The sequence below is a fragment of the Grampus griseus genome (genome assembly GCF_964374135.1).
Source record: "Grampus griseus genome assembly, chromosome: 12".
In the NCBI taxonomy this organism is placed as follows: Eukaryota; Metazoa; Chordata; class Mammalia; order Artiodactyla; family Delphinidae; genus Grampus; species Grampus griseus.
Genome location: NC_139006.1, coordinates 38,138,950 through 38,162,755, shown reverse-complemented (window position 1 = coordinate 38,162,755; position 23,806 = coordinate 38,138,950). Strand labels below are relative to the sequence as shown.

Here is a 23,806-nt window from a genome sequence, read left to right as displayed (position 1 = left end):
CTGTTTTGCCCTGATAATATTATTTAAATTGATATCTCAAGCTTTCTGAAAGGTATATATCTTTGGGAAGCTTCTTTGTTAAATTAGAGGAGGTTTTGGAATTTTCTTCCCTTTCTACATATGGTAAAATAAAATTTTGAATTCTTTATTCAACCAAAGAGTTTTATATGTCTGTTTCATTTAAATTAATAAATATATCTGGATTTTAAAAAAATCCAATGTGATAATCTCTATTAGGTAAATTAAATCAGTTTATGCAGTCATTACTGATATATTTGGACTTACCTACCCTTCTCTCTTTTTTTCCTCCCTTCCTGCCATCTGTTGGATTTATAACGTAGTCTATATTCCTTCTTGTCCCCTTTTTTAACCCCTTGCCATTTGAGAGCTACAGGATGTTTTTCCTTTGGTGGTTTCCCTTTTAATATAATAATGTCTAAAGTTATTCAGCATTCCTTTTCTCCTCCTGAGGATTACAAGGACTGTAGCATATGCTTAAATTACTCACTAAACATCTGTTTTCCCCTCTCTGATTCTTATTGTTATCTAGTTTACATACTACATTAAAATTTTTTAAAAAATCAGTTATTATGACTTTTTTGTTTTTAGTCAATAGTAAACTGAAATATTTTTCAATTTCTGTGCTCACAATTGCTTTCTGTATTCCACTCCTTTCTTATGGATTCATTTTCCTTCTTCCTGAAGATCATCCTTTAGTAGTTTTTCACAATGATGGTCTTAGAGTGGTATGCTTTCCTGGTCTTAGAATGAAAATGTCTTTATTTCCTCTACAGTCTTGAGTGCATTTAGCTGGGTATGAAATTCTGGACTGATAGTTTTTTCTCAGAAATATTTCTCCACTGTTTTCTGGTATCTATTATTGATAACTGTTAGAAATCTGTTCCTTTCCAGTATATTTGTGTTTTTTTCCTCCCCTCTTTGGTGGCTTTTAAGGTTTTCTCTCTATACCTGCAGTTACAGCATAATGTACTGAAGTATGGATTCACCTTTCTTTATCCTGCTTGGTAGTTGTAGCACACTTTTAATCTGAGAACTTGGGACTTCCTTCAATCCTTTAGTTTCTCCAATATTCTCTCCATTTTGTTCTTTGGCAATCCTACTTAGATATATGCTAGAATTTCTCAATCTATCTTCCATCGCTCTTAACTGCTTTCAGGTTGACCAAAAAAATCTGTCTCTGTGCTGTGTTCTGGGTGAACTTCTCATCATTAGTACTCTTGTCATCTATGTCCAAACTATAGTTTAATTCTATGTGCTGTGCTTTGGTTTCAATGATCATATATTTTCATTTTCAAGAATCCCAATTAGTTGTCATATTAAACTTTCCTATTTCATTTCAACTGAAATGTTTCAGTTACACAATTTCTTACTCTCCATGGAGGCTGTACTATCAATTATCTCTTTGATTATCCAAAACATATATATTTTAAAGTCTTGGTCAGGCTATGTATCTAAAATAAACAAAGATCATCCCTTGTTGGTGATCTTTCTTAGCACTGGATTTCGGAATTTTAATTTATCAGAAAGTTTTGAATGGAAGGCTTTTGTTTTGGGATTGTTGCTTATTTCTTCTTCTTTATCTCTGTGTATACCTTTTTCTATCTAGTAGTTTTGTGCTTTCTTTCACCAGGTCCATGGGCCCAGGTCTAGAAAACAGTCTCATGATGACTTTTTGGAACAGCTGTTTCATGAGTATACTGGGGATATCTCATATCTGGTCATAGAGCAAGCAGAGGACACAAAGTTGTGCCTTTGTTATCCCTAGACCCACAACTTGCTATGAAACCACAGCCTTTGGCAGAAGACTGGTAATATCTACCTTAGCTTCTTTTCAAAAGTGGGTTAAGTTCTACCCCAGTCTCTGGCTTCAAGCAGTGAATATGGCTCTGGCTCCTGGTCCCACATGGATCTGGTCTCACTTGTAGCCAAGCTCCTGGTTGCCACCACCTGCTTGGAATATACAGTCAGCAGGCCCAAGGCTTCATTTTCACTTATTACTTGGCAGTTCTGGTCTGTGAAGATATTTATCTTGTCTCTGGAAGCCCAGCTTTGTCTTTTTGGTTTTCTCTTTTTATATTTTACCTGTCATTGCTATGTGTTTGGAGCAAAGGGAGTGAATCGAAACACAAACTCAATGTGCCATCTTGACTAGAAACTTGCATAATGCCTTAGCATTGTATTTGAACAAAATTTACTTATTACTTATTAAACTGTGTAAATAAGATTAACAGGGAATTTTAAAACCCCTTATTTGTACCTAAATGGCAAACTATACAAAATATTTTCATAAATGCAAATGAAATCCTAACTTGAGGTTCAGAATATATGTACTTGAAAGTAACTAAAATGTATTTAATCCAAAGTAAATCTACAAAACAGACAATGCAGAACAACTTTTCACCTTTGAAATTAAATTAGTCTTACTTCTACAAGAAGAAATAGGACTCTCAAACTAACATTTGTCAGTTTCAACCAAAAATAAAGTAAGAAATTTTTCTACTGTATTTAACTTAAAAGGATATCAGCTAAATAGAGAAAACAAAAATAAAAACATTTCTTACTATGCTTAGTGAAAAAGAAAGATTTATACCTTTTCACTTGTTAAAAACTTTGCAAAATATACATGCTCTCCTCCTGTTTTCAATTCTTCCATCTTTTTCCTTGAGGCCTGAGTATCATCTAATTTATAACTCTTAAAAACAGCTAGAACTTCTTCAGAATACTGCAAAGTAAAAATATCAATTAGTTTTATTTGGCATTGTTGCCCAATCATTTGTTTAGTGCTTTTCTTTATCAAAATAATGTACAATTTATTCCCAGTTAATCGTATATGCATCCTTAAGGCACACTAAACAAGAAAAATTATGACAGCAAAATGAGGGTAAAATTATTTTTTGTGAGATATCATGGTTACTGTAAAAGTAGGAATAAACTCTCTACTTCTGGAAAAATGTGATTTCTTATGCAGTTTGTGTAAGGGGCAAACAGAGAAAGGAATGCTTTGCGAGTATACAGAAATTTACCAGTAAAAGTAGCTGTTTAATCAGCAATGGAACTCTCAAGCATTTCTTGTGCTAAACACTGTGACCAAATAAAAAAATGATGTCAAAGCCTATCCAGTTGAGGAACAATTCCAGATGATTTCTCACTTACCACTTAATCTGAATTTGGATAGTTATGGGGAAAAAAAAGATACTTCATATAAAATAAAAACTTTAAAAAGTAACACAGAAAACACACCACGCTACTTTTAAGAGCTACCTATTAACTTTAGATTTTGATTACAACAAAAAGGACAAACTGACCTTTAAGGAGCCAAGAAAAAGAAATACAGAGGATTCTTATAATAAAGAGGTTAGTAAACTTTTCCTGTAAACAGTCAGATAGTAAATATTTTAGACTATATGGCTCATATGGTCTCAATCACAACTACTCAAGTCAGCCATTATAGCACAAAAACAACCACAGATAACACGTAAATGATTGGTGTCGCTGTGTGACAAAATTAACTTTGTCCGCAAAAGTAGGCAGTAGGCTGGATGTAGTCCAAAGCCATAGTATGCAGAGTCCTATTCTTAAAGGATAGCTGAAATAATTTTGTGCAAAGGCAGGATGTATTCTGCAAAAGTTCATCAATTGACAATACTCACTATGTAAAAAAAAAAAAAAACCAAGGCTGTAATTACTAAATTTTAATCCTCAAGTCATTTATAAACTACTCTCAAAATCAATTGTTTATATATTAATTTACAATTTAGCTTCTATATTATGAAATAGGTATAAAAACATAAGAGGTAGAACTATATAGTGAAAAGTATGCTGGACAAGAGTCAAGTTCTGACTCTGCCATTAGCTATAAAATATTGGGCTTTTGGTAGTCTGTAATTGGCAACTCACCTTGAGAAAAGTTTTCCATGAAATTTTCTCATAGCATTGCACAGGGTTCCTAAAGTAATCCTGAAGTGACCAAAATTTTCGGTACAGGTTGTAATCAATTGGAATGGAGCTGATAAAATAAATGTTACATTAAATAAATCATTTAAGTTCTTTTAGAAATATCTAAATGCTTTGACTTTTCTTGGGTCACATATCCTCTGAAAAAGGTAATGAAAGCCATGGCTTCTTTCCCCAGAAAAGTATACAAATTCATAAATATTTATATAAACGTCTATAAATAATTTCAGGGGGTTCATAGACCCCTATTCCCTCTTTATCTTCAGTGGTGGAACCCCTGAATTTTGGCTGGATACATTCAGAATTTAAGGCTCTCTTTCCCAACCTCTCCTGCACTAGGTGTGGCCATGTGATTAAATTCTGGCCAGTCAGTGGGGAGCGGAAGTCATATGTCTCATATGCGCTATGTTTTACCATTTTCCCTTTTTGCTGGCTAGAATGCAGATATGATGATGAACCATCCTGGACTATATGAAAAAGAGCAAATACCAAGGCATGGTGGAACAAGAAGTTAGAAGGAACATGGGTCCCTAGACAATCTCCTTGAAGAGTGCTACTGCATCAGCCCTGAACACCTGTCTTCTGAACACCTGTCTTCAGACTTTTACATGAGAAAGAAATCAATTTCTATGTTGTTTAAGCTAATGTTAATTTGACTCTAATGGTAAAAGCCCTAGGCATTATATCCTAACCAACACACTAAGACCTAGTATGAAACAAACACATTAGATAAATACCAACTTAGTATTACAAAAATGGCGTTACTAATTCAATTTCTAATTAGGCTATGTTACAAATCTTCAGTGTCAATACATATTTTTTTTAAACATCTTTATTGGAGTATAATTGCCTTACAGTGTTGTATTAGTTTCTGCTATATAACAAAGTGAATCAGCTATATGTATACGTATACTATCTTACTCCACTCTTTCCAAATAAACCTTAACAAGTTGAACCTATGGATTACAGTTAGCATCTGTGCTAAGCTTCATGCCCATACAAATATTCCAAGTAAGACTGTAATTTTATATGGGAAACAGGAAGTAGGTTTAGTGATCCACACAGCACCATGATCTCAAAATGAAATGGAAGGGAGAAGGGAAGGAGTGCGTAGGTTGCCTGTGGTTGGCTTTTCAAACGTTATGAATATATATAAGGTAGGTTACACCTAAACAACGGACTGCCTGCACACAATTTAGAAACCAACTGATACAGCCCATTAGTGATTTTGGAGTTGTAATTTTAAGTGATATACATTAAAGTTACAAACAAAAGAAATCTATAAGCATGATCTCCTTCCTCCCTGTCTACGTTCTCACCTTAGTACCTGATAAGTCATAAGGTATTATCTTTGTAAATCAAGAAATCTGAACTTCTAAACACTCACCAAGTTGTTGGAGCTTCATCATCCCCCATTTCACCTTCTTCCACATCCATTCCTTCTTCTCTGTCCTCCATGTGCTAAATTAAAAGAACGTACATCCTGTCATGAAGCAGTTGTCAAGCAGAGGAGAATTCTATATGACAGGGATCCGAGAACTCAAGAGCGGTATGACAATAATATAAGATAGCCATGAAGACATGGTGCAAGGACCTCCCTGGTGGTCCAGTGGGTAAGACTCTGCACTCCTAATGCAGAGGGCCCGGGTTCGATCCCTGGTCAGGAAACTAGATCCCACATGCATGCCGCAACTAAGAGTCTGCATGCTGCAACTAAGATCCCGCATGCCGCAACTAAGAACAGTTGCAGCCAAAATAAATATTAAACAAATAAATATTAAATATTTATATAAATAAATAAATAATAAAAGAATATAAATACCTATTCATTAAAAACAATAACAACAACAAAAAACGTAGTGCAAAGTTTTAAACCAGTACTTTTCCTAACACATTCAGTACATTCTCTCTGGGAATAGAGAATCTATGGCAAAATATGATTTGGAAACATAGTATACAAAAAGTGAGAAGATCATTAGTACACTAAGGATTCCAAGAACCACAGTAAATAACTCAAAGCGATTTAAGTAGTTTTTGTCCCCAACTTTAATTTGACCTTGAAAATCTTCCCCCGCCTGTACACATAACACTTATTATCTGGGAACACTTTAGGATATGCTGGGTGTACAGCTCCATATTGAAAAAAAATTTTTTTAATAATTAATTTTTATTGGAGTATAGTTGCTTTATGATGTTGTGTTAGTTTCTACTGTAAAGCAAAATGAATCAGCTATACGTATACCTATATCCCCTCGTTTTTGGATTTCCTCTCCTTTTAGATTACCACAGAACATTGAGTAGAGTTCGCTGTGCTATACAGTAGGTTCTCATCAGTTATCTCTTTTATACATAGTATAGTGTATATATGTCAATCCCAATCTTCCAATTCATCCCACCCCCCCCACTTTAAAATAACAAGTTTACATAGAATAGTCCAAGAAATACCTAAAAGATACATAAAAGGGAAAGGCAGATTTTGAAAAATCTTAAAGTCAATATCATTTCCAAATTGACAATGATTACAATTTAAGGGATAAATTAAGTAAAGTACTCTGATTAATTTACAGTGAAATATTAGTTACATCTAATTAATAATTTTTTAAACTTTATAACTTGCTCTTAAATGAAGAGCAGGTGCTGAATGTCCAAAAATTTGCCAGCTCTGGACTGTCTTCTGGACACTTCAAAAATAATCTTTAGGGGGTGTCCCTGGTGGCACAGTGATTAAGAATCTGCCTGCCAATGCAGGGGGACATGGGTTCGAGCCTTGGCCTGGGAAGATCCCACATGCTGTGGAGAAACCTAAGCCTGTGCACCACAACTACTGAGCCTGCGCTCTAGAGCCCGTGAGCCACAACTACTGAAGCCTGTGTGCCTAGAGCCCATGCTCTGCAACAAGAGAAGCCACCGCAATGAGAAGCCCGCGCACCACAACGAAGAGTGGCCCCGACTCGCCGCAACTAGAGAAAGCCCGTGCACAGCAACGAAGACCCAACGCACCAATAAATAAATAGACAGATAAATAAATAAATAATCTTTAAAAATAAAGTTGATCTTGCTGATGTCCTTTTGAAAAAATCAGTGGGCAAATGATGGATTACTTAACAAATGGTTCTGAGATAACTGGCTCACCATTTAGAAAAAATTAAATTATAACTCAACTTACTCCAAACCCCAACCTTCCTGCTGGGTAAAAGATTTAAAAGAAAAAATAAAATCATAAAAGCACCAGAAGAAAACAAAGAATTACATACTCCTGTGGAGTGGAAGCCTTCAGTATGACACAAGGCTAGAAACACTAAAACAAAAGACCAACAAATGTTAATATTACTATATCCAAATTTAATAGCTCCATATAGAAAACTATAAAGTTACAAGAAAAACCATAAACTGAGGAAAAAAATGTATCAACACACAGTAGGAATGAATTAATAATATTCTATATAATGAGTTTCTACACATCAACAGTAAAAGACGTTTCAGCAGTAAAATGGGCAAATGTCATGAATAGGCAATTCTCTTCCTCATTGTTTCTAATCAGCACAGAAGAAAAATAAATTCCAATGAATATGCAGTAAGTTCCTTGACTTCATTAATAACCAAAGAAATGTAAGTTAAAACAAAGACGACTTACCTTTCAAGTATGTATCAATTAAGCAAAAATTTTTAAAAACTGGTAATTCCCCATGTTGGCGTGAGGCTGTGGGGAAATGGGAAGGCATTCTCTATGTGCCACTGGGGTGGTATAAATGGGTACAACTTTTTTGAGAAGTACCCGGGCAACAGTTATCAAAATTTGATATATATGCATTTATTTTGACACAGAAATTTCACCTATCAAAATTTATCCTAAGGAGACACAGGCATAATTTAGCAATGATATACAAAATGCTATTTACTATAATGTTGTTAACAAGTTTTCACTATTAGAGATTATCTAAATGCTCAGTAACAGGAGACTGTGATATATCCAAAGACTTATCATGAGACATTAAAACACAGAGACAAATCTAAATGTACTGATGCAGAAATGCAACCATTTCATACTGTTAAAAGAAGAAAGTGATTTTCAGAACAGTATGTATTGTATGACCTCAATTTTGGAATAAAACTACATATACACAGAAAGTCCTGTAAGGACAAAAAAAGAATGTTAAGAGTGGTTATCTTTGGGGCCTTGGATTATGGGGTAGCTGTACTTTTTATTTTAAATATTTCTATTTTGTTGGCATTTTTTTCTACACAGAATACATATTATTTCTATAAATTGAAAACAAAGGTTTTTAAAATTTTTGATTTAGAAGACCCATTCATCTGAGTTATCTCAATAACAAAATATGTTATGTTAGATTTCATATCAGCCTCACCTTTTGACCCAATGTGCTTTCCTGCTCATTGGTATTGAAAACAGTGACATTTTCCAGATTAAACTGACTCTGCAAGTTAAGACCTATTAAAAAAAAAAAAAAGATTTTCAAAGCAAATCCATCAAACACCTAAACTTGTTTATGAGTATAACTTTGTTGTCATATAACCAAAATACATAAAATGATAAATCCATAATTAAGCAAAAGATCAAGTCAGAATAACATCACACTTGATTTTCAAATTCTTTCTAAAATTCATTTCTTTTAAGGTGCCTTTAGAGTATGCTGAATTCTGTATACACTGTGACAGATATATTGATCCTTGTTATTTATGAATATTCTAGAACAATTTTACAGAATGCAATATGTAGTAATTTATAATTTTGCTGAAGCACAAGTAGAAATTGTATTATTCAAGAAGTGTGAATGTATAACAATATTTATAGGAAATATAGTTAGTGAGGGCCAGGTTTCTCGCTGTCAGGGAAAGAAGTTATAAATAAGCAGATCTATTGGTGCTAGATTAGACTCACAAGTTATCAGTCACTATGATAACATTGTTTTTGTTGTTGGTCATTAAAAAAAATGTAGACAGATACAGAAATACAGATACAGAAATACATGTTAGTATACATATGTATCTTTCCAAGCTCTGTCTACTGAGAGGGCTTAGAAGCAGTGATATTCTAGTAACAAATAGCATTATCTAGGTCCCAGATCTTGTCTTCTAAACACCATTTTTAAGTAAAACAAATCAGGCTCTTTGGAGAAGTGGCTGATTCCAGGGGTTGGGCAGGGAAAATACAAGATGTGCCTGGACTATCCTCGCCTACATGAAAGAGCTCCCAATGGGGAAAACTATAATAATTTGAGCAACAAAGTAAATAATGATATTATGAGATTATAACCCATATAAAATAAATATCCATGAGTTCATACTGAAATAGATGACTGAATTACAAGTAAACAAAGGAGAAGAGACAACTCTTCTTCTCTTTTTTTTTTTGGCTGCACTGCGAGGCTTGTAGGATCTTAGTTCCCTGACCAGGGATCAAACCCAGGCCCCCTGCATTGGAAACGCAGAGTCTTAACCACTGGACCGCCCGGGAATTCCCAAGACAACTCACCTTTAGAGAAGACTCCCAATTCATAAACGTAGAAGGAATGAAAGGAATAGAAAATCACCACCAGGACAACCTAATAATAATCACTGCAGGCAAGATCCACTGATGAACAGTACTAAACTCAGCCGGCAAAGGTCTAAGGAGAAAAAGTATCTGCATAGCCTCGAAGTATCTCCCTCCAAATATTTATTAATTACAAAGGGGAAAATAGTAACTTTGTAGTAGAGAAATATGGTGATCAAGGATAATATCTTAAATAAGTGATGAAAGATAACACCCCCAGTAAAAAGACACATCAATACCATGTTGAAACGATGCACTGAGAAGGGCCCATCACCTCTGTGGTCTTCTTCCCCAAATCTATAACCTCAATCTAATTATGAAAAACATCACACAAACATGAATTGGAGGGCATTCTACGAATTATCTGACCAGTGCTCTTCAAAACTGTCAAGGTCATGAAAAAATAGCAAAGACTGAGGAACTGTCACTGACTGGGTAGATTGGGGAGATTAAAGTGACATCACAACTAAGTAATACAGGATCCCAGATTGAATCCTTAAAAAAGAAAGCACTGATAAAACTGGTAAAATCCAAATAAAGTCTGTAGCTAACAGTGCTGCACCAATGTTGATTTCTTAGTTTTGATAACTGTACCATGGCATGTAAGAGGTTAACATTAGGTGAAGCTATTTGGGTACTCTATACTATCTTTGCAACTCTTCATGTCTAAAGTTATTTTAAAACAAGAAGTTTTTTTTAAAAGCTAGTATGCTAGATGACATCATTAAGCTAGTGAATGAACCTGGCTGACCATTTAGCATTGACTACTTAAAATATCTTTGTCCATTTTGTTTATTACTCAACAAAGCACATGCCATAATTCTCAGGTTAAAAATCTCAGTCATACTTTACTAAATTTAATGGGTAAATTACATGTGAAGACAGCTTTCTGAAGGTCTTGGGATATACTCTAGTGAATCTTATGCAATCAAATGTAAAAAAAGAAGAAAAAATACTGCAAGAAGACATCCCCAAATGCCAACCTAGCTTATGTTAGGGTGACAGGATTGATTATGATTTTTTTTTCCCTTCATTTTCCAAATTTTCTGAAACAAGGTTGGGTAATTTTATAATTTAAAAATTAAATTTAAAAATATAATTTATTAAAAGATATATATATAGTTGAAAGCTACCTTTAGCAATTATTGTTAGTCTTTCAACTAGTTAATAAGAAAAAAGTGATTTCTCTATGTCTTGTCAATCTAGGAATGTAGCATATTGAAAAAGAGGTTAAAATGTTTTTTTAAAAATGAGAGTGGAGGCTAGAGATCAACAGGAAGGACTAAAGAATGGCTGAGAATTGAAACCTTGTTTTTATGTTTTCTGTAAATTCCAGAAAAAGAAATCACAAATCAGTACTTATGAAGGGGCACTTCATTTCACAAAGAGATAGAATTTCATTCATCAAATATTTAAATAGTGCCTAGATATCTGGTATTAGAAGTTACTAGGCACAGAAAATACAGAGGTGAACAACACAAACACACTGAAAATGCCAGGTGGTGCTAAATTCTAAGAAGAGATTTGAAATCAGGTGGTGATAATGGGTTACTGTGGTGGCAGGTTTAGATTAGATGCTCAAAGACAGCCTCTCTAAGGTAGTAAAATTTAAACCGAGATTGAGTGACAGCAAAAGTCAGTAATGTGACAATAACGAACAAAAGGATTACAGACAGCAGAATGAGTGCCAAGGTCCTAAGGTTCAATTGATCTTGATATTTTGAAGGTAAAAAGAAGGCAAGATGCCAATTCAGTGGGAAAAGAATAGTTTTTTCAACAAATGGTGCTGGGACAACTGGGTATCCACATATAAAAAGAATGAAATTAGAACCCCACCTCACACCACATACAAAAATTAACTCAAAATGGATCATATACCTAAATGTAAGAGCTAAAACTCTTAGAAGAAAACACAGATGTAAATCTTTGTGACTCTGGGTTAGGCCAGGGGTCCCCAACCCCCAGGCCGTGGACCAGTAGCGGTCAGCGGCCTGTTAGGAACCGGGTCACACAGCAGGAGGTGAACAGCAGGGGAGTGATTGAAGCTTCACCTGCCGCTCCCCATCGCTAGAATCATCGCCTGAACCAGTCCGTGGAAAAACTGTCTTTCACGAAACCAGTCCCTGGTGCCAAAAAGGTCAGGGACTGCTGGGTTAGACAACAGTTTCTTAGATATGACACCAAGAGCACCAGCAACAAAAGAAAAAATAGATATATTAAACTTCATCAAAATTTGAAACTTTTTTGCTGCAAACAACACGATCAAGAAAGTGAAAAGGAAATCCACAGAATGGGAGAAAATATTTACAAATTATTTATCTGATAAGGGTCTAGTATCCAGAATATAATAAGAACTTGTACAACTAAGTAATAAAAAGACAAATAACCCAATTTTTAAAATGGGCAAAGAATCTTAATAGACTATTTCTTTAAGGAAGACATGCAAATGATCAGTAAGCACATGAAAAGATGCTTAACATCTTTAGTCATTACAAAAATGCAAACCCAAACCATGAGATACCACTGTACACTCCCTAGGATGGCTATAATAAAAAAGACAATAAACAGTCAGTGTTAGCAAGGATGCGGGGAAACTGGAACGCACTTGCATCAATGATAAAATGATGCAGCCTCTTTGGGAAACAGTTTGGTAGTTCCTCAAGAACTTAAATCCATCATTTGTAGAGACATGGATGGACCCAGAGATTGTCATACAGAGTGAAGTTAAGTCAGAAAGAGAAAAACAAACATCGTATGTGAACACATGTATGTGGAATCTAGAAAAATGGTACAGAAGAACCAGTTTGCAAGGCAGAAATAGAGACACAGATGTAGAGAACAAACATATAGACACGAAGCGGGGAAAACGTTGGGTGGGATGAATTGAGAGATTGGGATTATTGACATATATACACTAATACATATAAAATAGATAACTAATGAAAACCTTCTGTATAGCACAGGGAACTCTACTTCACTTTGCTGTACAGTAGAAACTAACACAACATTGTAAAACAACTATACCCCAATTAAAAAAAAAAAGAACTTAAATACAGAGTTATCATATGACCCAGTAATTCTACTCTTAGTTATCTATCCAGGAGAAATTAAAACAGTTACCATATGACCCATCAATTCCATCCTATGTATATGGCCAAGAGAAGTGAAAACATACATCCACATAAAACTTGTACACAAATGTTCACAGCACCATTATTTACAATAGCCAAAAAGCAGAAACAACTCAAATGTCCATTAACTGATGAATGGACAAAATGTGGTATATCCATATAGAGAATATCATTCAGCCATAAAAAGGAATGAACTACTGATACATACAACACAGATGAACCTTGAAAGTATTAAGCTGAGTTTAAAAAGCCAGTCACATGAAGTGAGAGAGTAGCACTGACATATATACACTACCAAATGTAAAACAGATAGCTAGTGGGAAGCAGCTGCGTAGCCCAGGGAGATCAGCTCGGTGCTCTGTGACCACCTAGAGGGGTGGGATACGGAGGGTGGGAGGGAGGCTTAAGAGGGAGGAGACATGGGGGTATATGTATACGTATAGCTGATTCATCTTGTTACACAGCAGAAACTAACACAACATTGTAAAGCAATTATACTCCAATAAAGATGTTAAAAAAAAAAAAGCCAGTCACAAAAGACCACATATCTTATTACTCCATTTTTAAAATGTCCAGAATAGGAAAGTCCATAGAGACCAATAAGTAGATTAATGGTTGTTTAGGGCCTGGGAGACAGGGTAAGGATGGAGGTAAGTGGAGAGTGACAGTTAATGGGTGCAGGGTTCCTTTTAGAAGTTAAAATGTTCTAAAATTAGACTGCAATGATGACTGCACAACCCTGTGAATATACTAAAAAACAGTAAACTGTACATTTTCAATGGTGAATTGTATGGTATGTGAATTTACATCTCAATAAAGCTGTTAAAAAATATAAAAAGCTGAGCTTCCAGTAATGGAAGGCTAATTAATTAGCTAATTAATTAATTCAGATTAACCCTCTAAGGACAACTGAAAACTTGGATAAATTACATTAATTCTATGAATACTTATAGAGCATAAACCATGTTCACAGCATTGTTTTAGGCAAAGAAACAGAAAATTGTTTTCTTAAAAATAGTAAAGAGCTGACATTCAGTGAGGAATATATGGCAAAAATCAAGAAGGCAAGAAAGATAAGCAATGCATCATCAGCACTCAAAGCCACTTCTGTCTTGAGGATATCTGCCAAACAGGAAGAATCGGCTGCAAAACTGAGCTACTCTTTTAGCAGCTTCCTGAAGTGAGGATGATAAAAATAAATCTCTGAGTCCAAGGAAGGTGGGGAAACTAATCCTACCCCAACCTTCTTCTAGACTGGGACCTACGTCCTCAGGTAGGGATCAACCAAATTGCAGTCCAGTGCCAAGTCTTCTCGATTATCTAAGGAATCACAGGCCTTGAGCTGGGCTAGATTAAGGTAATCTTGGACTAGTAGTAGCACCCTTGTAAGGGTGCCTGGCAGGAGTAATGAAAACTCTTATCTGGAGAAAGGTATCTAACCTAGGTGTCAAAATTATTCCCCCAAATATCTTCTCAAATATAACATCAAACACTAACCAGAAACACAAAGGGGTAAGATACAATCAGTGAGAAACAGTAGAAACAGACACTAGAGACATACCCACAAAGACTTAAGACACTGGAATTATCAGACACATAAAAATAACAATGCTTACCCTCGTTAGAAAATTAAAAAACAAGTTTGAAAATATCAGCAGGGAATAAGAAACTAAAAAAGTGACACAGCAGACTTAAAAAAGACTTTCTAGGAATGAAAAAATACAATTACTGAAATTAAGAGCTCATTTAGCAGCAGATTTTTCATAGCTGAAGAGAGAAGTAGTGAACTGGAAAAAATTTCTAAAGAAATTATGCAGAATGTGATGGAGAGCAACAAAGAGATGAAAAATGTAGAAAGTGTAAGAGACAGGATACAGTGAGAAGATATAGGATGTCTACTAGAGTTCCAAAAAGAGGAAAACAGAAAGAAGCATATATAATATTTGAAGAAATAACAACTTAAATTTTTACAAACTGGATGAAGGACAACCAATCCATAAATTCGAGATGCCCACAAATCTGAAGAATGATAAATTTTAAAAATCCATGCTTAGATACATCATATAAAACTGAAAAACAAACAAAATAACCCAAACAAATAACAAACAAAAAACCCAAAGAAAAATAAAACCTTAAGAGCAGATAGAGAGAAAAAAAAAAACTAGATTATCTTCAAAGGAGTTAGACTGACATTTGCCTTATCTATAGAAGCTAGAAGGCAAAGTAATGATTATCTCCCACTAAATGAAATCCTATATCCAGTGCCAACCTACAATCTTCTATCTATTGAAACCATTCTTCAAGAGTAAAGAAATAAAGATTTTCAAAGAAAACACAAATCTGCACTAAAGTAAAGTCTAAAGGGGGAAACAGAAGGTCAGAAATACAAGTGGTAAATACACTGATAAATCAAAATTAATCCTGACCACATTAAATAAGAGGAAAGAAAAAAAACATAGATCTAGCAGGACAAAAAGAAAGCCACATGTAAAACAACTGCTAACATACACTATAGGTCTTACCATATGCAGGCACTGTTGTAAGCTCTTCACATATTTTAATTCACTTAATCCTTACAACAACATATGAAGTAGGCGGTATATTAGCCTGATACTAAGGAAGGGAAGACTGAAGCAAAGAGATTAAAATCTGGCGTATTTGAACAGATTGTGGTGGGCTCTAGAGAGCCTTGTGGTGGGCAGTGTTCCATTTCTGGACCTGGACAGTGGTTACACAAGTATTTGCTTCATAATTATTATACTATATTTACTTTATGCACTTTTCATATTACCATTATATTTCACAATAATAAATGATAAAAGAAACGAACAAAGTCAATGTGGCTGAACAGTAGTGACTGAAGGAAAAAAACAGAAAAATAGGCATACATTAGGAAATGAAATAAAAACATGATTCACAGCTACATATTTCAGTGTGATTCAACTGTACATTATTAATAAACTTTGAACTTAAAGAATCAATAACTTTAGGGACTTCCCTGGTGGTCCAGTGAGTAAGACTCTGTGCTCCCAGTGCAGGGGGCCCAGGTTCGATCCCTGGTTGGGGAACTAGATCCCGCATGCATGCCGCAACTGGGAGCTGCATGCTGCAACTAAGAGTCCACATGCTGCAACTAAGAAGTCCACATGCTGCAACTAAAGATCCTGCATGCCATAACAAAGATCCTGCGTGCCGCAACTAAGACCCGGTGCAACCAAAATAAATAAATAAATATTAAAAAAAGAGAGACAAACAAACAGGCTTGCAGATATAGAAAAAAAGGAATCAATGACTTTATTTAAGGGTTACCTGTACCATACACTGGGACAGGTATAACTACTTATAAGTAAAATAAAGTGGGAATTTCCTATGTTTTCAACTTTTTAGAACCATTTTTCTTTGTTATCATCATAGTAGATTCTAATCTGGTAAAGATTTTCCTGCAAAGCATTTTATGTACAAAAGCTTACCTGACTTCTCAGATAAAGGGAAAAGTCTGGCCAAAAAGAGCTGAATTCGTCCACAGAAGACTGTATTCTGGGATTTTGATAATCTTCGTAAGAGATCTAACAACACATGGAAACGAAGGTTACACAGGTGAGATCATTCTATGTTTATTACAACCATACCTAAGTTTCTTAACCAGTTTGTCAAAAGTATTTTCCTAAAGCAGTAGTTCTCAAAATGGGGGTAGAAACTATTGTCACAAAAAAGCGCTAGAAAATTAGGAATAAAACTAAACAAGTTTAGCATGGGTAAGACAAGCTTTACTAAATTTTTTTTTCATTAAGTTTATACCCAGAACAGGAATAGTTTAATTTAAAGCAAATGATCAGTTTTAATAAGTCAGACTGCTATTTAAAAATGAAGATACAATCTACTTTAAAAATTTTACCACCTGTGTTTAATTCCACCACCTGTTTTCCTGGCCACATTTACTTTTTAAAAAACAATCATTTACTGTTGAATTACTTACCATTGCACATACGTAGTAAATAATTTTTCCCAGCAGAATAGAATGTATTCTGAAATTAAGACAGAAATTATTACTATTGTTCTGAAGTTGTTGCACATCCTTCAGTAGTAAGTCACAGGAAGTAAAATTTTAAAGAACACTACTATGCACTGAGAATCTACTATGCCACTTTCACTTTTTTCAAGCAAATAACAATTTTAATGAAATAAAAATATTTTCAAATATATAACAAAACACAATTCTAAGTAATTTTTAAACATGTAAAAGTGTGTGTTTTCAAGTTAATTGTATCTACTCAAATTTTGTACTTCCATTTTTTTCTCCATATAACTTTTACTTGGCTTTTCCAAGAGAGCAGAATATATAATTCTCATACGGACAAACTTTTTGGCAATCAGCAATATTAGAAATATAAGCAAAAAACAAACAAAAACAACAACAACAACAAAAACTACCCTCAGAACTCTGGATCTATAGAAAGATAATATTAGCAGAAAAAGAAACTAAGGCACTTACTGATTTCCAAGTAGCAACATTTTTTTCCACAAAAGTGAATATCGTGTCACACTGATCCAAAGGAAGGCAATCCAAAACATCTCCCAACAATACAAAAGGTGTAGATGCTGTACAAATACCTTCAAGTGGAGCACAAGCCAATTAAAAAGTTTAAAATACTGTTGAGTAAAACAGCCCATGCAAAATAATTTTAAAGAAAATATTAGAGGTATACTTTGTCAATCCTAACAAGGCTGTGAAAGACAAGAAACAGAAGCAACCTCAAGTCCCCAAACAGGATATACTTAAGTAAGTTTTGGTATGTGATGATGATAATCATTCTTGATAACACTTCTAGAGCATTTACTATATGTCAGGCACACTAAGTGCTTTACATATACTAACACATGTAATCCTTATAACCCTATGAGGTAGATAACATTATCTCCAGTTTATAGAATGGGAAAACTGAGACACAGAGAAGTTAAATAACTTGCCCAAGATCACAGAGCCAGTAAGTGGTAGAGCTGGGATACGAACCCAGGCAGTCTGGCTCCACAGTCTGTTTTCTTCACCACTAAGCTATTCAAAAGAATATAATGCAGCCAATTAAAAAAGATGGTTATGACGACTATAATAACTTGGAAAATGTTTATGATATAATGTCAAGTGAAAAAGGCAGGGTTCAAAACTGTATGGGTATTATGGTTATCACAATAAAATCTTTTAAAAAGACCAGAGAAACTAAAACCATATACCAAAATAAATGGTAGTTTTTTTTAAAGTGGAAGAATTAGGACTAGTATGTTCCCTTCTCATTTCCAAATGTTCTGTACTATTGCTAAAATTTAAGTTGTCTGTGATTTGAAAGAACTACTTCAAAAAAGATAACAAAACATCACTGTAAAACAATTATACTCCAATAAAGATGTTAAAAAAAAAAAAGGTAAATGAACTTCAAACTGAAAATTCTGTTCTTCCACTCTTCCTAAAGCTTTCAAAAACCTTCTGAAGTGGCAAAATAAATATTTGTTTCTAAAAAAAAAAAAAAGATTTGATACTGATTTCAACTCATTAAACTTTTACAATAATACCATTGTTTCAAGGGAAAAAAGGGTAAAATAAAAAGTTGTTTATTTCTAAATTCAATCTTACTAAAGTAAAGCAATAAATTAAAGACTTTAAGGTCATCTAGGCTAGCTAAAAGTACTTTTACCTACCTGCTCATTCTTCCTTCTATTTTTACGTAATAGATACTAACACTTGTTAAGTGTTTAGGAAAAGTAGACACTTCAGCATGATATGTAAAAAAAAAAAAAAAAAAAAAAGTACTGAGTGGGTACTATTAGCCCAAATTACTGCATTAACACAGTATCTTCAGAAACAGGAAGTAGTATTTCCAGCTCTACTCTGCACTGGTAAGATCATATCTGGAATGTGATGTGAGGGATACTGCCTAGAACCAGGGAGGCATAAAGCAGCAAATTTCAACTCAATACAAAGGGGAAATCACACCATCAGAACTATCTAACAGAAATCAAATAGTGAGCTCCATCAATGGGAGTAGAGGCTGGATGACCACCTGCCAAGGACTTTACTGAGGGGAGACAGGATAGGTCAGAGACAAGATTGGACCATATGACCTCTAAAGTCCTTTAACACTTAGATTTGTGATACTTTTATGTCCTGTATATCCAAGAGATTTGAGAGACATACTCCCTGCCCTTAGCAGAAGTATACTTTGGCAAAAGTTAACTCACATTAATAACTATAGAAAATTACCTAAATTCCACTCTCAAAGATTCTGATTCAGTAAAACAAAGCTAAAGCCTGGCAATCTCATTCGAGGGGCTTCCCTGGTGGCGCAGTGGTTAATAATCCACCTGCCAATGCAGGGGACATGGGTTCGAGTCCTGGTCCAGGAAGATCCCACATACCGCAGAGCAACTAAGCCCGTGTGCCACAACTACTGAAGCCTGCGTGCCTGGAGCCCGGGCTCCACAACAAGAGAAGCCACTGCAATAAGCCTGTGCACTGCAACGAAGAGTAGCCCCTGCTCTCCACAACTAGAGAAAAGCCCACGCGTAGCAACGAAGACCCAACGCAGCCAAAAATAACTAAATAAAAATAACTAAAAATAAATAAATAAATAAAAATAAATAAAAGTCTCTTGAAACTATCCCCTACTGCCACTGCCCCATTTTAATTGTCCTCTACCTAGTTTTCCTGCCAGCAGTTTCTCCCAATCCAATGGCTCTTCCATAGGTCCTCTTTAGCATGGCACACAAAGCCCTTTACAAATGGCCCTAACCTACCCCTCCTGCTTCTTTTCTTCACCATGCTCATCATCCTCTCACCATTCTTCTCTACATTTTTTTTAGTCATGCTGAACCAGGTCTTTATATAGCTATATCCTTCTGTTTCTGCCTGACAAATTACTCATCCCTCACATCCCAGTTCTTATGTTACAGTTTCCTTTCTAAGACCATCCTGATTCCTTCAGACTCTGAAGTTTAGAGAATCACTTCAACCATACTTCATTCCTACTTCACCCCCCGCCCCAGTAAGACATTTAGACGTGTTTCCTCCATTAGCCACTAGGCTCCTTACAGGCAGCGAATATGTTTTATTTACCAATGAATCTCCCAATTCCTAGTTCAGTACCAGACACATAGTAGATGCTCAATAAATATTTACCTGATGAACAGAACAAGTGGAGAACAAAGAAAGTGCCAAAGTGTGCACTGTATACACTAGTGACAAGAAATACCTGTGAGCTAATTTCCATGGGACTTCTTGGCAAAGGGGGTAGGCAGAATTTTAAAAATGAACAAAATCAATTAGGTATGGGGAGAATAAGTTTTAAATAAAACATGTCACGCCCAAGATTGCTTTTAAAAAAGACAAAACAAACCCATACTTACCTTCAGTAACTCCCCCAATAGCAAGAGAAATAACAGCTAAAACGTTTTCACATGATGAATGATTTATCTACCAACAAAGGAGAAAACAACTTAATTTAGGAGCCAGACTTTAGACTAATTTGATAATAAGAAAAACATATCCTCTGACACTAAGTTGATTATCATAAACACTGGATAAAGATATTTCTCACAGAAGATAAAATTACTTTCTAAGATGAAAATTTAAGAAATGAACAGTAATAACCCTCACCGTAGAAGTATATCAAATAATTAAACAGCAGGTGATTCACTTAAAATCCAAGTCTTAGGAAGATCCTTACATTAGCATGATTAAGGCTATAAGCTAATCAACTACACATGTGCTGAGGCCATAACTCACTCAATGGCAGGGCCAGGGGAATTAATTGTACTGGTGCATCAATATGTCTGAGGGAGGGTTTTAATAGAAGAGAGGTGGTGCTTAGGTTTGATAACATCATAAAATCCAGCATTTATTGAGTGTACATTAAGTGCCGTTTCACACAACCACCATGAAAACATGGTATTTCCCCTCTTACAAATGAAATTGAGGCTCAGAAAAGCAAAATAACTTGCCCAATACCTGACAACAGGTAAGTGACTAGGTCTGAAGAAGAGGAAAGAATGAATTTGACATAGAATTGTCCAAAAGAAAGGGACACTGTTTTATGGCCACGGGAAAAGGGTCTAGCTTCTCGAGATCTAAGCTTTGCTAAACCAAGAATAAACTATTGAAACTTTTCCTTTCATTTGGGTGCTCCACTAATGGTAAATAAATTCAGATTTTTCATGTTTAGATTAAATTTCTCTACTGAAGTTGGATAGGCTATTGTTATTTTTGCAGGTGAACTGATAAGGGGATGCCATAGGAAAATGAGGGCATGGAATCCCAGCTCCCATGCTGAACATCCTTGGACTAGACCTTTTATGCCACCAAGAGATGTGTCACTGTTTATACAGCAAAGCGAGAGGGCTCACCTTCAAATTACAGTTTTTGCTCAGGAAGACCTCTTATCAAATTTTCTTATACATATTCACTTGCAGAGGGCTCTATTCATTTATTAAACCAAACCCTTAAACAAGTCAAACTGTGCTATTAAAACCCTTAATCCTTACACAACTCCTATACTAACTATGACCAAGTTAGGTTTCACAAAGTAGCACGTTCACTCTAGAAAAAATAGTCATGTTTAAATACCTATTCTAAGGATAAAAGCAAATTTAAAAATAATATTAATTTGCCAGCAAAATTCTAACGATAAATAAAGGAAAAACATACTTACAATTTCTTCTTCTACAACACCTCTAAAAGCTTGGTCAAGGGTACATTTTTTTTCATTTTCACTATTAAAAACAAAAAACACCTGCATTTTTAAAGCAGCTCAGGGTAAGTATAAAGATTTCAGCGAGCCTATTTCATGGATATCAACGCCTTACCTTCCAGGCAACTGGCTGAAGGTATTCAACAAGGGCTTGATATTTTTGTTGTTCAGGGCCTCTCTGGTAGATTTCTAGAAAAATAAAAATAGCAAATAAGTGGAAAGATTTCTGCTTATTATTTACTGAAAAACATATCACTCATCAATAGTATGTCTAACTAAAAAATGTTTATACCTGGGAAAAATTACCTATGAGTCATTCTATCAGTAATTCTTATTCAAATGCCACTTACTGATATAGACTCATCACTTTAAGTCTTGCAAGAGCTCCCCAGCTAGACTTTCTTATTCCAGGTTTTCCCTCCTCCTTTCTTTTTAAATATCCCATTCATGAGAGTATCCTGCTTTTAAAAAACAAAATCTCTAAGTGGCTCCTTATTTCGTAGCTTCCTCTAAACGTCCTTGATAATGTTATCCCACTCAAGCTATGCAACCTCATTTGCCAGTACCCCCTAACACATACTCTCCACTAGGGTCTAGCCATTTTCCCATCATTTTCTATCAAGCTCACTCTAGTGTATTCATTCCCATTATTCCTCCCACGTGCTCACGCAAATTCTATCCATTCTTCAAGACCCATCAAAAGTCCTACCTCGGAAAAAAAAAAAAAAAGTCCTACCTCGTCTAGGTAGCTTGCACAGCACAGCCCCTGACACCAAGTAAACACTGATTGTCTTAAAGTAGTAAACCTGCTGGTTGTCTTAAAGCAGTCATAATTGAAAGACAAAAATATTGCCAAGTCATTCATTCTGTGAAAATTCACATACACTTGGAAAATCAATGTTACCTCACAGGAGTTACATTTATACTGGAAAAGTCCATTCCTGACTCTGCCTGTGAATAGGCTGTGTAATCTTGGGCATACCCCCTTACCTCTGTGCTTCATTTTCCTCACGAGTTAAATATGAGGGTTGTTACTACCATCAGCAGCAGTGGCATCACCTGAGAACTTGTTAGAACTGCAGAATCTCAGACCCCATTCCAGACCTACTGAACCAGAATCTACATTTAACAAGATCTCCAGGAGATCTCACCTCATGCTCAAGCTTGAGAAGCACTGGGCTAGATGAGCTCCCATTAAATGGTCCCCTCCAGGACCAATATTGGATATTCCTAAGTTACTCCTGGCAGAATTTCAGAGCACTAGGGAAAAATACAGTCAAACAATTTAGTGATGGGCAACATAAAAAGAATACTGGGTCTTAAGTCAGAGAAAACAGTAAAGTAAATCATTTAACTTTTGGAGTTAGAGTTAAACTTAACTCAGTTTTTATCTCATCTACCAGGGATAATAAAACAGCCTCCTTACAGTGCTATTCTAAGAGTTAAACAAGCTAACAAGAAAACGCTCTGTAAAGTGTTTCCCAAATGCTTAAACTACTGTTCCCCAATGTGTAAGAATAAAATGACAGCTGACAACCCTTTCCAAGCTGACCTGTTTGTCCTGTCCCACTTAGGACTTTCCTCATCGATCTCTTACGAATGAGATACGGAGGATTAAAGGGTGGTGAATAAGCGGCCAGAACAACCACCTGGCAGCTTAGGAGGCGGGGCGGGAGCCAAATCTCTGGGCTAAAGTCAGTCCCGCCCTCCCCCTTCAGCAGCCCCCTTCCAGTTCTGGAGACACCTGACCAGCTGAGAGAGCACTGCAGAGGACCTGGACCCGGACAGAGGTAGTCTGCGGATGACCCCTCCACGCAGGGCGCAGACACGCCCAGAACGCGGGGTCCTGGGACCAGCCGGCGGGAAGGTGGAGGCGTACCGCAGAGGACGCGCGGAAGAGACAGGTAATGCGCCTTTGCCACTTCCCAGCCCACGACGAGGCCGGGAGCCCGTCGCCGCGGCGCACACGCCTCTGTCCCCGCTTTACCCCAGAGCAAAATTCGAGTAATTTCAGGGAGAGGAGGGCAAAAAATAGCGCTGAGCCAGGGCCGCACCCACCCCCCTTCCGCTCACCGTAAACCGCGTCCGCGCTTCGGGCAAAGTGAAGAGCGGCGGCGTAGGAGACATCTTCTCGGCCGCGCGTGCCCGCCACCGCGCCGCGGCGCCCGCCGATGACGTCAGGGCGGGAGCGAAGAGATTGCCGGCTCGGTGCGCGGCTAGAGCGGCCTGTGAGCGCAGGGGCGGGCCCGGTGGGGGGTGGGAGCGTCTGTGGTGACCGAGGACGGGCTGGCGCTGGGAGCCGGAGTCAGCCGCTCAAAGCCCGATTCGGGTTCGTGGGTAACCCTTGGGGTGATGGTAGATGTGTGGCCTTGTCCTGTAAGCGCTGCGGGTTGCAGGCCGGGACGCGCACT

The 23,806-nt window shown here is 36.3% G+C and overlaps 1 protein-coding gene across 1 annotated transcript in view; it reads right to left on the bottom strand.

The window, feature by feature from the left end:
* The window catches only part of THOC1 (THO complex subunit 1), a 41,831-nt gene extending 18,259 nt beyond the window's left edge, over window positions 1-23,572 (bottom strand). The window contains exons 1-11 of the mRNA XM_082667284.1: window positions 23,469-23,572; window positions 21,511-21,584; window positions 21,357-21,417; window positions 20,056-20,122; window positions 17,153-17,271; window positions 16,637-16,685; window positions 16,131-16,226; window positions 8,343-8,425; window positions 5,363-5,436; window positions 3,919-4,027; window positions 2,612-2,743 (exon numbers count right to left, since the gene is read on the bottom strand). Of these exons, the coding sequence (XP_082523410.1) occupies window positions 2,612-2,743; window positions 3,919-4,027; window positions 5,363-5,436; window positions 8,343-8,425; window positions 16,131-16,226; window positions 16,637-16,685; window positions 17,153-17,271; window positions 20,056-20,122; window positions 21,357-21,417; window positions 21,511-21,584; window positions 23,469-23,522 (918 nt within the window). The 5' untranslated portion in view covers window positions 23,523-23,572. The remainder of the gene's footprint in view (window positions 1-2,611; window positions 2,744-3,918; window positions 4,028-5,362; window positions 5,437-8,342; window positions 8,426-16,130; window positions 16,227-16,636; window positions 16,686-17,152; window positions 17,272-20,055; window positions 20,123-21,356; window positions 21,418-21,510; window positions 21,585-23,468) is intronic.
* Window positions 23,573-23,806: the final 234 nt, after the last annotated feature.